Source organism: Xenopus tropicalis, chromosome 9, assembly GCF_000004195.4.
Source record: "Xenopus tropicalis strain Nigerian chromosome 9, UCB_Xtro_10.0, whole genome shotgun sequence".
NCBI classification, from domain to species: domain Eukaryota; kingdom Metazoa; phylum Chordata; class Amphibia; order Anura; family Pipidae; genus Xenopus; species Xenopus tropicalis.
The window spans coordinates 22,529,840-22,544,396 of record NC_030685.2 but is presented as its reverse complement, the minus strand read 5'-3'; the positions used below and the strand labels follow the sequence as shown (position 1 = coordinate 22,544,396).

General features: G+C 43.1%; 1 protein-coding gene across 2 annotated transcripts; it reads right to left on the bottom strand.

The window, feature by feature from the left end:
• Positions 1-3,799: 3,799 nt before the first annotated feature.
• On the bottom strand, positions 3,800-14,292 carry ccnf (cyclin F). 2 transcript variants are annotated; one of them, XM_012970355.3, is made up of 17 exons: positions 13,948-14,292; positions 11,616-11,770; positions 10,549-10,655; positions 10,351-10,418; positions 9,793-10,007; positions 9,487-9,540; positions 9,265-9,369; positions 8,965-9,042; positions 8,338-8,489; positions 7,883-8,047; positions 7,649-7,772; positions 7,076-7,256; positions 6,083-6,170; positions 5,538-5,637; positions 5,111-5,244; positions 4,774-4,946; positions 3,800-4,262 (listed from the first exon to the last, which is right to left on the bottom strand). In XM_012970355.3, the coding sequence occupies exons 1-17, from the start codon at positions 13,958-13,960 to the stop codon at positions 3,880-3,882; spliced, it is 2,295 nt and encodes a 764-aa protein (XP_012825809.1). In that variant the 5' UTR covers positions 13,961-14,292; the 3' UTR covers positions 3,800-3,879.
• Positions 14,293-14,557: the final 265 nt, after the last annotated feature.

The following is a 14,557-nucleotide window of genomic DNA, read 5'->3' as shown; positions in this document are numbered from 1 at the left end:
ACAAAAAATATAATTCCCAATCCTAATCATGATAACAAGGTTCTGGCAAATGCACTTGTATAATGTCATACACCCTGAGCAGACAGGATTTATTGCAGGTGTATAGGCAGCTGACAGTATCAGGAGAGTGCTGCAGGTAGAACACCTATTAGAGCTCAGGATTAAAAGCCTTACTTCCTACTCTATATACAGAAAAGGCCTCGACTGGGTGGACGGGTGCTGTGTTTTAGAGGTTGGGGTAATAAGTTGAAGGAAAGTTGCTTTCTCCATTAAATACTGTGGTTGGATGTCAGACAGTCTCGGTGAGCGTACTATTAACCTTATAATATGGTATTCCACAAAAAAAAATGGTACAACACAAGCAAGTGCATCCTGCATATTTCCCCACTACCCTCCTGATTAAAGGGGAACTCCACCCAACCACAACTTAAGCTTTTAGAAAAGTAAACTTTTTTTTTTTTTAAGCAACTTTGCAATATACATTAATTAAAAAGTATGCAGCCTTTGCATGATTTTAATGTAATAATATGGTTTGGAACAGTTACCTAAGCCCCACCCCTTGTTCCCCTGCTTATGTGGCTGACTACTTTGTGTTTAAAAAAAAAAAAGACCAAAACAAACAAACAAAACAAAAAACCGTAACAGTAGTGGACTGTTCTCGGCCTGCATCCTCCCAATCCCACAATTCCCTGCACACGTGATGTCAATAAGGAAAGGAACATCACAGTGCAATGCATTGTGGGTTATGTAGTTCCTGCATGCTGTCTGTAAGATGCAGAGAAGTTGTTACAATTTGTAACATCAGTGTTTTAATCCATCCTCCCCCTGCAGGATTTCAAATGATGCAGAAAGAGAAGAACTTTTTGGATTTCAGCATATAAAAATTGTATTAATTCATATTTTTTGAAGGAGCAAACTACAGGAATAGGTATATTAGGGGTTTCTGTGTTGTGTGGCCCTCTTAAACAAATTTTGATTTGGAAGCCAGAGCTTTCCTTTTAATAATTCACTGTAGCCATGAAGCTTTCTCTGTTTAAATAGTGTATTGATCAATATTTTAATATATAGGGCGGATATTTGTTTTCTGTCCTAGATACTTAGAACCCCCCTCCTCCGTGCACACTGGACACGCACTTATGAACACACACACACGCGGGTTACTGGGTCACTGGAGGGGGGAGATGCAGTGGCCCGGAACTAGGGGTAAGTGAAAGGAGAGGTACTTGCTTGGTACCCCCCCACCACCACCGTTGTGCCCTAAGTAGGTACCTCTTCTGCCTACCCCTAGTTCAAAGCCATTTGGCAGCTGCTGTCATCCGTAGCACTAGCCAAAACATCCCTCTCCATGTGAGACAGACCTCCATCCAAATACACTTGTTGATCATTGGAAACCAAAGATCTAGAACCCAAGACAATGTCATAGGGTCTCACATTTAATCTGAACCGAGGTCTAGTAACCAACAGCAACCAAGGAAAAGTTCCCTTTTATAACTGAATCAGCTCTACTCCAGCTACCAGGCCTGGATTAGTGGCAAAATCACAAAGGGCCGGGCCTAGGGTGGCACAAATTGAGGGGTGGGATGCTGTCCAGCCTCACATGAAGTTGCTTACACCTGGACCACTGCAGACCCAGCGCGTATCATCTGTGCTCCGGGTGTAAGTCAACTAATGCGCATGCGTGTGATCCTGGGGGTGATAAAGGGTGCTGATTCTGGCTCAGACCATAAACACTACTTCCTTCTTGTGAGCTGAACCCCACCTAATCAAGGATCTCAGAAACACCAGGGGTCCCCATACGCCCTCAGGTGCTCAACCACCCACTCACCTGCTCTACTACCGCTAGTCCCTTTCCTACATTATACTTTGCTGCAATCAGGGGAGGGAGGGCGTTTTTTTCCAGGTTTCCCACCTGACCAATCCAACCCCACCATTCCCTGATTTGTCACCGGCATCCAGGCACTGCCAGAGTGTATATAAGCAGCTCTTAATAGTTTAATCCTGTTGCTTTTTAAAAAATAGTACAACCTTAAATTTGATTAAATATTAAGCGACAGTTTAGTTCTATAGCTACTTCAATACCCAGTACTTGGTACCAAGGAGATGTAGTTCAATTCCAGAGGAGGCATATCATACTAATAACAAGCAGAGAAAGGTTTACGTTTCTGAATAAAGTGCATTTTTGGAAAGAGGAATTGTGCATTTCTTACAGTAAATTACAACTATTGGACTTACCGTAACTGGGTTAACCAAAACATACAATGAATCTGAAGTCAAACCAATCCCCAACCACTGGTGGACAAAGGCAGCTCAAGAGAGATCAACATCAGTGTTGCCCTGTGGCACTTTGGAGGTCATTCATTAGAAATGCAAGTTAGCATATGGGTACAAAGGTCCAGGACACATCTATTAACAGTGTATAAATTACCAGTGGTTCCAGCCAGGTAGTGTTTGCAGTGATAGTAGAATGCCACACTCTTCCCTTTATCCCCTGTACAGCCTTCAGCTGTACAAATGTTTTAAAACATTTATTTAGTATTTTAGTATTAAATCAAGAACCTGCAACTACTTCCCATCACACTGCTGAAATCAAGTAACATCATCAGAAGAACCTGGCTGGATCTGCATGTTATCTCTGGAGTTGCATCGGAGAAGGGCAGGGTCAGGCTGGGCTGCCGGGAAAATACCCGGTGGGCCCCAGCGGCCCAGACCTGACCCTATTGCTGCTTCCTCTGGCCTCCGATGTCCTCCCCTGACACGTTTCACATATGCGTTCAGGGGAGGATGTTGGACAGGGGCCCCAACCCTGGGGAAGGGATTTCCCAGATATCGGTCGGGCAGGCCCATATTAGGGCATGTAATATGGTGTTGCTTGTGGAGTGCGATTAATTAGTGATGGTAATTGGCACAAGGATGTGTCTGGGTTTTCACCTGGGGGGAGTGTAAGGGGGTAAATAAAAAGATTATAGTTGATATAGTTGACATTGTGAAGGTCCGGCCGATAGGTAGCAGCAACTTGTGTGCAGTAATAAAAGGAACAGGAAAACTAGGTGGACGGCCAGTCTGGCAATGTTAAGATTTGCTCGTTTGGAAAGGTCGCCAAGCAAGCAAATATTCTACCAATGGGTGATATTGGGCTAATTCAATCATTTGGCCCTAGATAACAGGCATCTGCTGGTATCTTACATATAGAGATCATTATGTCATTTTTCCCTTCATTATATGACACAGGAATCAGACATGGGGATAAAGAACAGACTTGTTCAGTGCTGGGAAACTGTGCTTATTGCTCCCAACTCCAATTGCAGGAACAAAGAACAGGGAGCCTTATTTACACAGATCAGCTGGGATTCTCATTGGAGGATTTATTTGCATTTTTAAGCAATCCCTGGTCCTGGAGACCTTATTATATGTCACATTATTCTGGGGTTTGGTTGAGCAGTGCAGTAGGGTTTATGTACCCTTTAAACCACTTTTTACATCTGACAATCATGGGCAAAAAAGGGCTGGGGGATTCTTGCTGAAGTGCTGCTCTAAGAATCCCTGCCAATGTTGCTGGACTACAGCTCCCACCAAGGTTTAACCCTTAATATAATATGTGGTGGTGGTAGTAATAGTTCAGCAGCATATGGCTGCTGAGCCATAAGATTTTCAAAAGGACTACTTAAACTTGTACAGGGACATGATAGTAATCCTTTGCTGTGTGCACAAATGTAAATGAACAAGGCTGGGTGCCAATGGGAAATCACCTGTGCAGGTTTTTACCCCAAGACCTCTCGATCCAATGTACCTGACACCAGTATTACAGAATTTTCTCTTTTAATGCCAAATATATATATCTATACATATATCTCTGTACAAAATTTGGAAGGGTTGAGTTCTTTACAGTTCATCAGAGAGGTTATCTTCACTGTGCTGCGCTTGGTTTTTCCTCTTTACCTGCCTGCGGCTTGCCTTGAACAAAGGTGAGCATGGCTGGGGAAAGGGAATAGGCATCAGTTTGCTGTGGTTTAGTCCTGGGGTTGGGGTGAACGGGAGGCCTGGAGGAGAGGAAGATGATGTCGGGCTGCCCCCACTGCTTACTGAAGAATAACCAGAGCTTTTCTCTGCACACCCTTCTGTGGAGTGGGTTCCATTTTCTAACTTGGACAGCAATGGGATTGGGTGGAGTGGGACGAGAGAGTCGTCATCACTGGTGGTATCCTGGCATTGCTGGTGTTCAGTAATCAGGAGTGAAAGATCCAGGACTCCACTGGGTGCGGTTACTGCACAAAGACAAAAAGTCAATCAATCAATAAGTATATTGCAAAAGGTTAATACGCAGCGCAGAATAGGCAACCGGTACTGAATTTAGAAGAAATACAGAATGGTCCTGATAAACAAGACAGTAAAACACGATGGAATCAAGAGGATTAAATGCACAAAGATAGATTGTCATTTATATTAAACATTTGTACTGAAACAGGACAGGCCCTACTATGGGTTTGACAATTTTTGTAAGAGGTATTGCTAATCTTCCAGTTGTATTCCTATACGGATTTATGTGAAAGCATATAGGTCTCAGCATTAGTATTTTTGTGTGTGCTACCATATGGATAGGCAATATGGCAGTGCCCTGCACTACATAAAATAAAGCATAGGCAATTGCTATGCTTACTTGGAGACATTTACCAATGAAACCCAAAAATGTATTGAATTAGTATAGTTCAGTTACGGGTTATTAAATAAACTGCCCTTTTATTCTATGGAAAGTCATCAAAGAAGCAGGAAACTTACCTTCTCCTTCCCGCTCGCCTTCACTTTCCCGATCCCCTTCATAACCAGAACAAGAGGTTTCAAGGCTCCAGTCTAGGAAGTCTCCAAGCAGATCCTCCTCCTGATTGGAGAGTTCAGCAGTGGGAGTGGTGACAAAGCTTCCCCTGTCCTCTTGTATGCTGTCCTCCCTGCGCCTGTGGAAAGTTAAGTACATTAAGTACATGCCTCCAGGTCTAAATATTTCCCCTTTTATATCTAACCAACCATCCTCAAACAGATGAACTTCATCTCCCAACACCCCCCGACAGAAGCAAAGGAAGTAACCTAAGCAGTTCAACAATTCTGCAATGCCATTTACCTCTTTGTTTTGCTCCCAGAAGGAGAGCACAGGAACTGATGGAAGTCAGCGGCGTTAGGACAAGATGCGGGAGACTCTGAATCACGGCACGGGACTCCAAGCAGCTCACACAGATGACTGTGATCCATCACCTGCTGACAACAGCAATCAGACTGTTACTTGAGCCAAGTACCCACTCCCAGCAAGGTGAGCAGCAGCCATGGATCCAGCACCTGCCAAATATACAGCCTGTCAGCAGGGCCCCTGGAGCCCATGACAGAGGCAACACATTTCATATGGACATGGCTGTAATTAGCAAAGGCTATTACAGCACTTATTTAGCCTCAGTAGGTTAGAACACATACTTAAAGGCAAAATAAACCAAGCCAAGACCAAGACTGTTTGTGTGTGTGAGAATAGGAAGAATTATCCCTTCATCTTCACTCACCTTCTCTTTACTGATCTGATCATAAAGATCATCCTGGAAGCGCTGTTTCACAGCGGTCAGGGACACTTGCCGGTAATCTTTGGGCGCATCATCGTGGAAACTGTAAGGAATATGAACAAGTTAGTTAGAACACTACCAGTATGCAGGCTGAGACTGGGATTCAAAATAGGCCCTGGCATTTTCAGTACACAGAAGCCTAAGCAGCCCCCCACCAGCCCAATAAATAATAAATAGTGACTGTCTATGGCATCTTACAGCAAAGCTTTCAAATTGCCAATCTGGGCCTGCCAAGTATGGCATGGGAGCTGGAAGCTACAACTCTATTAGTGCGACTGGTAACTGAACATTACTTTTAATAAAGATATTGGCAGAGTATAAATATAGAGGCATATGATATGTAATCAGTATGAGTCCAGTCTACCCAAAATGGGTTGCCACGCTCCTCCCGGTATATTATGTACTGTTCATACTTAGTTCTGTGCTTCTCTCATTGAATATGAATTTTCCATGCTTATTATAGTGCATTTTCACACTGCATTGCTTACCATTTCTTGTGCAGAAGTACAACACATGGAGTAAGGTGTTCCAGTGTGAAGCCTGTCGTCTCTGCAAGCTGGGCAGGCCACGGACGTGCTGTGGGTAAAAGAAACGGGGTGTTTAAGACAGATATTAGAATTGACAGTGTTATATCTAAGAGTACCAATCCAGTGAGCACTGAAGATATGCTCAGTGGGTAATAGTGCACACTATCACGGGTACATTAAAGGATACTAGATAAATCATGGGTGCACAGCACACTGATCAAACAGTGCACCACCCTTACTCTAGTTTGGCTTTCATGGCCAAAATGATTCATTCCTGCTAGCAAGCACTCGTAAAGGAACAGTAACACCAAAAAAGTGAAAATGATTTTCTCTTTTCTTTTTTAATTTAATAGCTACCCCCATGGTTGCACAGTTTATATTAACTATAGTAGGGTTTTTAAAGCATACAGACAACTTCAGCATCATAAAAGTTCATGGAGGAGCCAAATAAGGGCTAAGATTGGCTATTAGGCAGCCTCTATGCACACTATCAGCTTACAGGGGCTTTATTTGGTAGTAAATCTTGTTTTTATTCAACCAAATCTTGCCCCCAAGTCAGGAATTCAAAAATAACTCCCTGGTTTGAGGCCACTGAGAGCAACATCCAAGGGGTTAGTGAGCAACATGTTGCCCCCGAGCCACTGGTTGGGGATCACTACTTTAGGCAATGACACATGGAGCTACTTGTAGCAGCTACAAAATAGACAAATACTAATTGTCTCTGTGTTTTAGCAGAGCCAGTTCTCAGTATTGTCTGTGGCAGGGTATTTTCTGGTGTTTTATAGCTGCAACAAGTAGCTCTGTGTGTCATTGCCCTTAAGGTCTGGAACCACAAAAGCATTCTCAGTGTTTAAACCCACAGACAAAAACATAATTACTGTTTATGGTTAGGAATTTGTTTTAAGATGGAAGCGAATAGCGGAAGAAATGCAGTTCCAGTGTTCACGTTCCTACCTTGCTTGTGCAGTATCCTGGCCAGCAGCAGTGCGCCAGCAGCTAGTTGAGCCGGTGAATACGTGGACAGCTCTGTGTACAGTAGGGAAAGCTCTGAAATATAGCTGCATAGATGCAGAGTGCTCCTGTCCAGAGGGATGAGGTGAGACAGGACATCTTTATAGTCTACCACGGTGGGCATCTAAAAACAAAAAAATAATACATTTTAATAAGAAAGCTAAATACTCAGTTGCTCGATACCCAGGCATGCTTAGCATGTACTAGAGTTGGATAGCAGAGATCACCTCTTGTATCGGTTATTGATTGCTTTATTTGTTACTCTGTATGTCCAATGTATGAAACCCACTTATTGTACAGCGCTGCGGAATATGTTGGCGCTTTATAAATAAATGTTAATAATAATGATAATCACCACTGCCCTTTACAGGGTGGGATAGGGTAACTTTCCATGCACTGCTTTCTACGGACATCAGTGAGGAGAGTAGCTAGTGTTTTGCTTTTTACAGTAGGATTAATCCTTTATACTCCACCTCAGAGGGGTCAAGAAAGAGAAGCCTTTGTACAACCACTTACCCTTATTTTGCCCTCCAGTGCAGATATGATTTCTCCCATCATCCGAACCAGATCCTCATACTTATAGGTGTTATCAGTCAGCCACACTGCTTCTCGGATTGTCAGGATCTCTTTGCTAATAAAGCTACCGAGAGTAAAGAAAAATAATTAGCTACCTGCAATCATAACCCAATGTCTTTCTTACATGAAGGCAACTCATATTTCCGCCCTACAATGGATTGACACCTCACGTACCGTGTGCATATGACCATGCAGGCAATTCCCACCAGTTGGAGCTTGGCCCGTGGGACGCTGCGCAGTTTTAAGTACCGGTCCACCAGACCCACTGTCATGTGTAAACAAAGACTGGAGAAATCTTTCATAGTGGCAACCTCTACCAGCCAGTCTATTAAGATGTACCTAAGGAAGAGACATCAAGATAAACAAGTGTAAATAAGTGACAATAATATAAAGAAGAACAATCATACAATTGTATTAGACAATCAGCAGCTATTTCTAAAAAGACAGGCACCTACATATAGTGATTGAAAAATTCCATTTGCACTGGGAATCACGCTGTATAGCAGTTTTTATTCAGATGGATATGCACATAAAACTGATTATTTTATTGAAATTATCTTCCATTGCCACCTGACAGGCAACAGCCAATTTGCTAACATTGCAGCTCTAAACAGGGACACCCAACTTACCGCATAGTGTCATTCATGCCCTTCTGAGTGGTAAAGATGCTGGTTTTGTTGATAGGCAGAGATGACTGGAATACTTGGTTTACCAATTCACTAGCTGATCGCTGCTCCTGGCTCAGCTGGTTCTTGTGACCACAAGCCTTCGCCAAGGAAATCTAGAGGGGAGGGGGAGGAAATTGCAGTCTATTATGACCAATAAAGCCTACATTACACATTTACATGGCTAACAGTATGACTTAGTACAACAAAATACATAAAGCTAGCTTAAATACAAGGCTGGGCTTTCAGGCGAATGTAGGACAGCACATAACTATTCACTACAAGTCCCAACATATCAAGCCTTCAGGCCTGGCACCTATGCTATTAGGGAGGGGAACAGGACAAGACAGACTCACAGTTTAGGGACCTTTGCAATAAAAGTACAGTAACCCCTTATCTAACTATGTATAAAATGAGCTTTCAGTAACACAGTCTGGGTTCCCTAACAGCTCATGCATAAAAGGTGCTCTCAAAGCTAAACTGGTGGGTCACCAAATAAAAGACTCCTATGCTGCTGTAGGGAAAGTTCAATGTTGCTAGGTTTGGTTACCACTAAAGCAGGCCACAATTCATCCCATAAATGATGCTTACCTGTGCATCCCAGCAACCCCTTGCCGCATAATCTCGTAGCTGCCTAAAGCTCTGTAGGTATCTGCCAGGGTCTGATAACTAAAGGAAAACAGAAAAAAAAAGAAAGGGGAGTGAGTTATAGCAAGAAGAGGTGCACAAATATGAGGATTGACCGTATGGTCAACAATAAAAGGTATTATTTAGGATATTTCAAGTTGCTTGCCATGTTTGTGGCATTGTCCATATCACTAACATCTAGGGGACTGTTAATCAAAACATTGTACAATAGAATAGAGGGAAGAAAGTTATAAGGGCACTCACAGCAGTTTTCTGTTTGGTTTCCCAGAGTAAGTAAGAGCTATGCAAACAGCCATGGGAGGCAGACGATTCAAGCATTCCCAGAGCTTCTCTCTTCTTGTCATCATCCTGCAAGAGACAAGGATCACAGGGCTCACATTTATTCAATGAACAGTTACATAAACAGAGCAAATTACCAATTTATTAGACCTCAGTGCCTCAAAGAGAAACAAGATGGCGCCTTACCTCAAACAGGCTCAGAACTTTTGCCAGACAATACTGAATTGATCCTTTGAGAGCCTAGAACCAAAAACATAGAATTTGTTACTTACAGTGCAAAAGCAGGGATAGAGAGAGAGAGAAAAGATAGCCACGTTATACATATTATGGAGACAGAGAGGGAGAGAGAGAGAGAGAAAGATGAAGATAGATATGTGGTTCAGCATCAAACCTAATTGTTCATATTGTGAAATATAAAGGTTTCCCATGACAGGGAAGGGAATTTTCTGAATAGGGCACAATCTGAGATTGCTCTTTCAATAAACCACTCACCCCCGTTGCCCCTTCTTCACTTGTAACAGTCCCACACTCCTCTTTCAGGCTGTCAAACACCACCGCCTTACAGCAGCTTCCAGACGAGGACCAAGGGGGGCGGATGAAAAGCCACACAAAGGGATCTGCACCAGAATTCAGGCGTTCAGTCAGGCTGAAGAAACGAGAGGCCTTCAGTCCGTTCACTTCTGCCCTCCCATCGTCTGACAAGGACACTAAGGAAAAAGCATGAGAAGGGTAAGTAACACGAATTATCACTTCTGGTAGGGCAGAGATCATGTGTTAGCCTCAAACACTATCCTATAAACTGCTTGTGCCTCCTAAAGGGATAGCACTTCAAGGCAAATTATGTGAATAGGATCATTGTAACAGAAGCACATCTAAATACAACATTTCCAGGAGATCTTCAACCTGAGGCTCAGCTGCTGAACTACAACCCCCAATGATCCCATAATCACAACTAGAGAACTGTAGCTTGAAAAGGAAGCCAAAAACTGTATTTCAGGAATGATCGTGGCTGCAACATTATCTAACATGATATTAAAATCAAACACTTACAGCCTTCATTGTACAAGTAAGCGATCCCTAGCTTCACACACGCTTCGAAGTTACCGCATTCAGCTGCCCTAGAGAGAATAAAGAGAAACTGCCATCAGATATCAATCGCCATCATGTGACCAGGGTTTGTGGATTTATTTACAGACCACTCAGAGGGACAGACTGTAGGTACCAGCAATCTGTCACCCATTATCTTACCTTTCAAAGAGATTCAAGTTTTCAGGAGAAGGCCAGACATCTTGGAAAGAGGCACGAGCCCAAACACTACTGTGAGAATCCACCAGGGACCTCAAATGTGGATGAACCTGGAACACAAGGAAGAGATTGAGGGAACAATGGAAAGAATGAAGCAGCGTGCATGTTTAAAATAATATTAAAACTATATTTATGGATTTAGTTTTAGTCTCTGCTTTCATGGGTACAGACCCTCAGGGTAAGCAGCGAGCAACCAATTAACACATACTCTGGCGTAAGGCAGCAGGTACACCTAATGCATGTAGCACTTTGTCAATTTTCCAAAGGACAGATTAATAGAGTCACCAAGTTAAGGGTGAAGACACATGGAGCTACTAGTAGCAGCTACTAAAATAGACAATGCTGATCATTTACTGATAATTGTCTACATTTTAGGAGGCAATTCTCAGTATTGTCTATGGCAGGGGATTTTCTGTAGCCATGAAAAAGTAGCTGCTACTAGAAGCTCTGTGTGTCTTCACACTAAAGTGAATCCCCTTCTCTTCATTCCTGGTGAAAGTATTTTTGAAATACATAAGTTGTGCAATTAGATAAGCCCCTTTGACCCTTTCACGCTGCACTGGTTTTTGACAAAAGCCCAAATTGCATTAATCCCCTTGATGCACAAAATCCATTGTTTGGATTCCTTTTTTTTTTTCCGGTGTGCCCGTCAGAAGCAGTTAAAGGCATACAGTTTCACACCCATTGTTAAACGACAGCGTTAAACTAAGTAAGAGTTTCATGCACAATCTCATCGTCCGTAGACTACAATTGAATAGAAAGAGTCTGGGAAATTCAAATTATAATCTTGTCAGGGATAGAAACATGGTTCTGATTTAATCTGATTAGCCTTCAGACAGCCCCCACAATCCAGACTGCTTTGGGCCCCCCTGCTACATTGTAAGAAAGGACACCAGTTATGTACAATTTGGTCAGAAATTTATACTGTAGTTACTGACCATCCAAAAAGGAACACACACATTTTGCACATGAACCAAATGAGGGGCTCATTCCCTCCCCGCAGATCTTACCTCTCGCATGGATAGGATGTCCACAGCAGGCAGGCATTCCAGCACATAGAGAAGAACATCTTCCGGCAGACTGAGCAAGGTCAGCACGCGGGGTCGCCTCTTTACTCGCCGCTTCGGAGGAGCAGCAAAGCATTTGGAGCAGCGGCAGTGCAAGGCTGGAAGGGAAAACAACGGATCAGACTGCAGATCCTGAGGAGCCACCCGTTCTACCAATGCCCTAAAGGTGTGAACTAAGTTTTCAGAAAGAAACACTCAGGGCTGGTTTACACTACATGCCAGCAGCAGCTACCTAAAGAAACCCAGGTCTCATTACTACTCAGGGCAGACAATTGCAGCAGTGGCAGTCTCTTCCATTTGTAGCAACCTTAGACTTTTCCACCATACAATTAAAATGCACCATATACAATTGTCCGATTCTATAAACTCTATATAACACAATGTGCCTGGAGAAAGCTAAATACAGCCTTGCTGCAACCTGGAGGGCCACCAATAGTTCTACATTAATGGTATAGGGCTCAATAAACCCATGGTTTCTGTGTGCTCTTAATGAGAAACAAACAAATGAAACTCACAGCAAACATTGAGGAAAGATACACAGCCTGGCTCCCAGAATAATATTTAGCATTAATATACCATGGGACAAGTCTGATTTGATATAAATTATAAACAGGCACAAAAGAAATGTACAACATGCAGCTCAGTCTGTGAATGCTCTGACAGAAATTTAAATCCCTCACGGATGCATGATGGGAGTTGCTTAAGAATTCTGCTCAGTTGAGCCCCTAGTGGCTGCTGGGCATCATTACAAGCTGATTTATCTCTCCCCTCAAATATAATCTTTCCCTTATCAGCTACTAGATCTCAACCCCAATGTGATCATTACAATTCCAGTACAGAATATAAATGATCTGAAAAGCAAATACACACTTTTATTTTCCATGCTAAGTTGTACTGGCACCAATCTATCACATTTACCAAAAATGCATCTTTTAAATCTCCAAGCATACAAAGCTGCCTTGGTGGGGGCAACTGTAGAATGTGCATAGAACATTAGATATTATAGATATACATAGATTTGAATTAACTTGTAAAAGTAACTAAACAGGACTATCAAATACATCAGTAATTCAACAGGGGAAACTCAATTTTAAACCCCCTGATTAAAATACATGAGACTTAATATCACTTTAAAAAATAGATCTTCATATAAAAGAGATGAAAACTGTGAAAATGACCCTACAATTAGATTGTAAGCTCTACGGGGCAGGGACCTCCTTCCTACTGTGTCTCATACCACATGGCACTTATATATATATTTATTTATTTATTATATCACTCGTCCTCCCTGTGTGTAATTTTGTATTCTGTAAGATTGTACAGCGCTGCGTACCCTTGTGGCGCTTTATAAATAAAGTTATACATACATACAATATTGGCAGCAGCCCCTCTATTGGGAAATAAGCCCCGATGGATCATGAGGAAAGTGTCCCCTCCCACCCACAACCAGTTACTGGCTGGCAAGTTTATTTTCAAACCAAACCCGCCCACCTCTTAACACCCAATAAACACACTAATCAACTAAAATGCCCCCCTGCTCCCACTAAAGTACCCCATGAATGTACATTAGGGAAACCTGGTGAGAGCACAGGCAGCACAGAAATAAAAGCCACAATCCACATGGGGAGCAATACACACACACAGGGACATGGGGGACACTGAGCTGAATAAAACTACAGATCAACCTTAATTATTATCTCAGGTAGTTAATTAGCCATTAAGGGGGATTTAAAGAAAAAGATAACTAGTATTTCATTCATTCTACAGCAGCTACAGTGCCAAGAGATCTGGCTATTATAAATCTATACTTCTAGGAGTATAATATTATATATAAAGCCATACATTCATTATAAACAAGTTACATTTAAAGGTCACAACCCCCCCCCCCCCCCCCCCCCCCCCCCCCCCCGGCCGCCCATCCTCCCACTTTCGGCAGAGTTTGGAGGGAGATTTAAAACTGCTGAGAGCAGGAAGTGACTTCTCAGGGGGGAATGAGATGAACACGCTCCCTGCAGGAATGCACAGCGTTATATATATATATATTCCTATATAACATGAATAGCACAATCACATAAGTGGAACCCCTAGCAGGGAAGGCGATCGGGGGAGCGCTAGGGTTTATAGGGTCTCTACCATACATTATAGGCAGGCAAACCTGTTGCTGAACTACATATCCCATCAATTTGCGCAGCAGGCGCAAACTAGAGGAATGTATGAACTGGTGATCGCAACATAAATATCAGTTATATCAGATCTACGCCTGTCAGACACTTACCTCCTCCCTTCATGCCGAGCAATTAGCTGGTGAGGTAGATGAGCAGTGGGAATCGGTGCTACCGCCTGGCTCAGAGCGCAAATTTCGATTTCATTAGGTGCCCGGCCTGCATATCCCAACTCAGGCCAGGGCTACGCCCACAGAGAGGGCAAACCAATCCGAAGCGAAGAATGAACAATAGCCACGCCCTCAAGCCAATCAAACGCTAGATGCTCTTGCGAAACCAGCCAATGGCATTTGCTAAACGGTTCCCACAGATATTAACACGCCCACATACTGACGTCACTGAGTTCCCGGAAGAACTCGTAGAGGCGCTAATAAAACCGAGATCGAAGTACCTGTTTGTTTAAGTATAAATCTATAATGTTATTAGTTTTTGCAAAGACCCGTTTTTAAGCTGCCCGCATTAATCACGGCTTTCATTGTCCGTGAAAAGAATATACAAAGCCACGCCCCTTTCTCCCAGTGTTCAGCGAGGCAGCGTGTATTTTTTTGAACGGCGCTCATGACGCGGATTGGCTCTGGCGAAGGGGGCGGGGCCATTTAAACCCAGGGCAGTAGTAGGCGGGGTGCAGGGAGGCGGGGTGCAGGTTCATCTGAGGCTTTTGGG

Bases quoted from the DNA above. Each gene is read 5' to 3' on its own strand.
- ccnf (XM_012970355.3), bottom strand. The intron at 9,541-9,792 runs GTGAGTGGTTTA...TTTTGGTTCTAG, and splicing joins GTGAAGAAGGGGCAACGGGG to GCTCTCAAAGGATCAATTCA. The intron at 8,048-8,337 runs GTAAGTTGGGTG...TCTCTTCCTTAG, and splicing joins GGCATGAATGACACTATGCG to GTACATCTTAATAGACTGGC.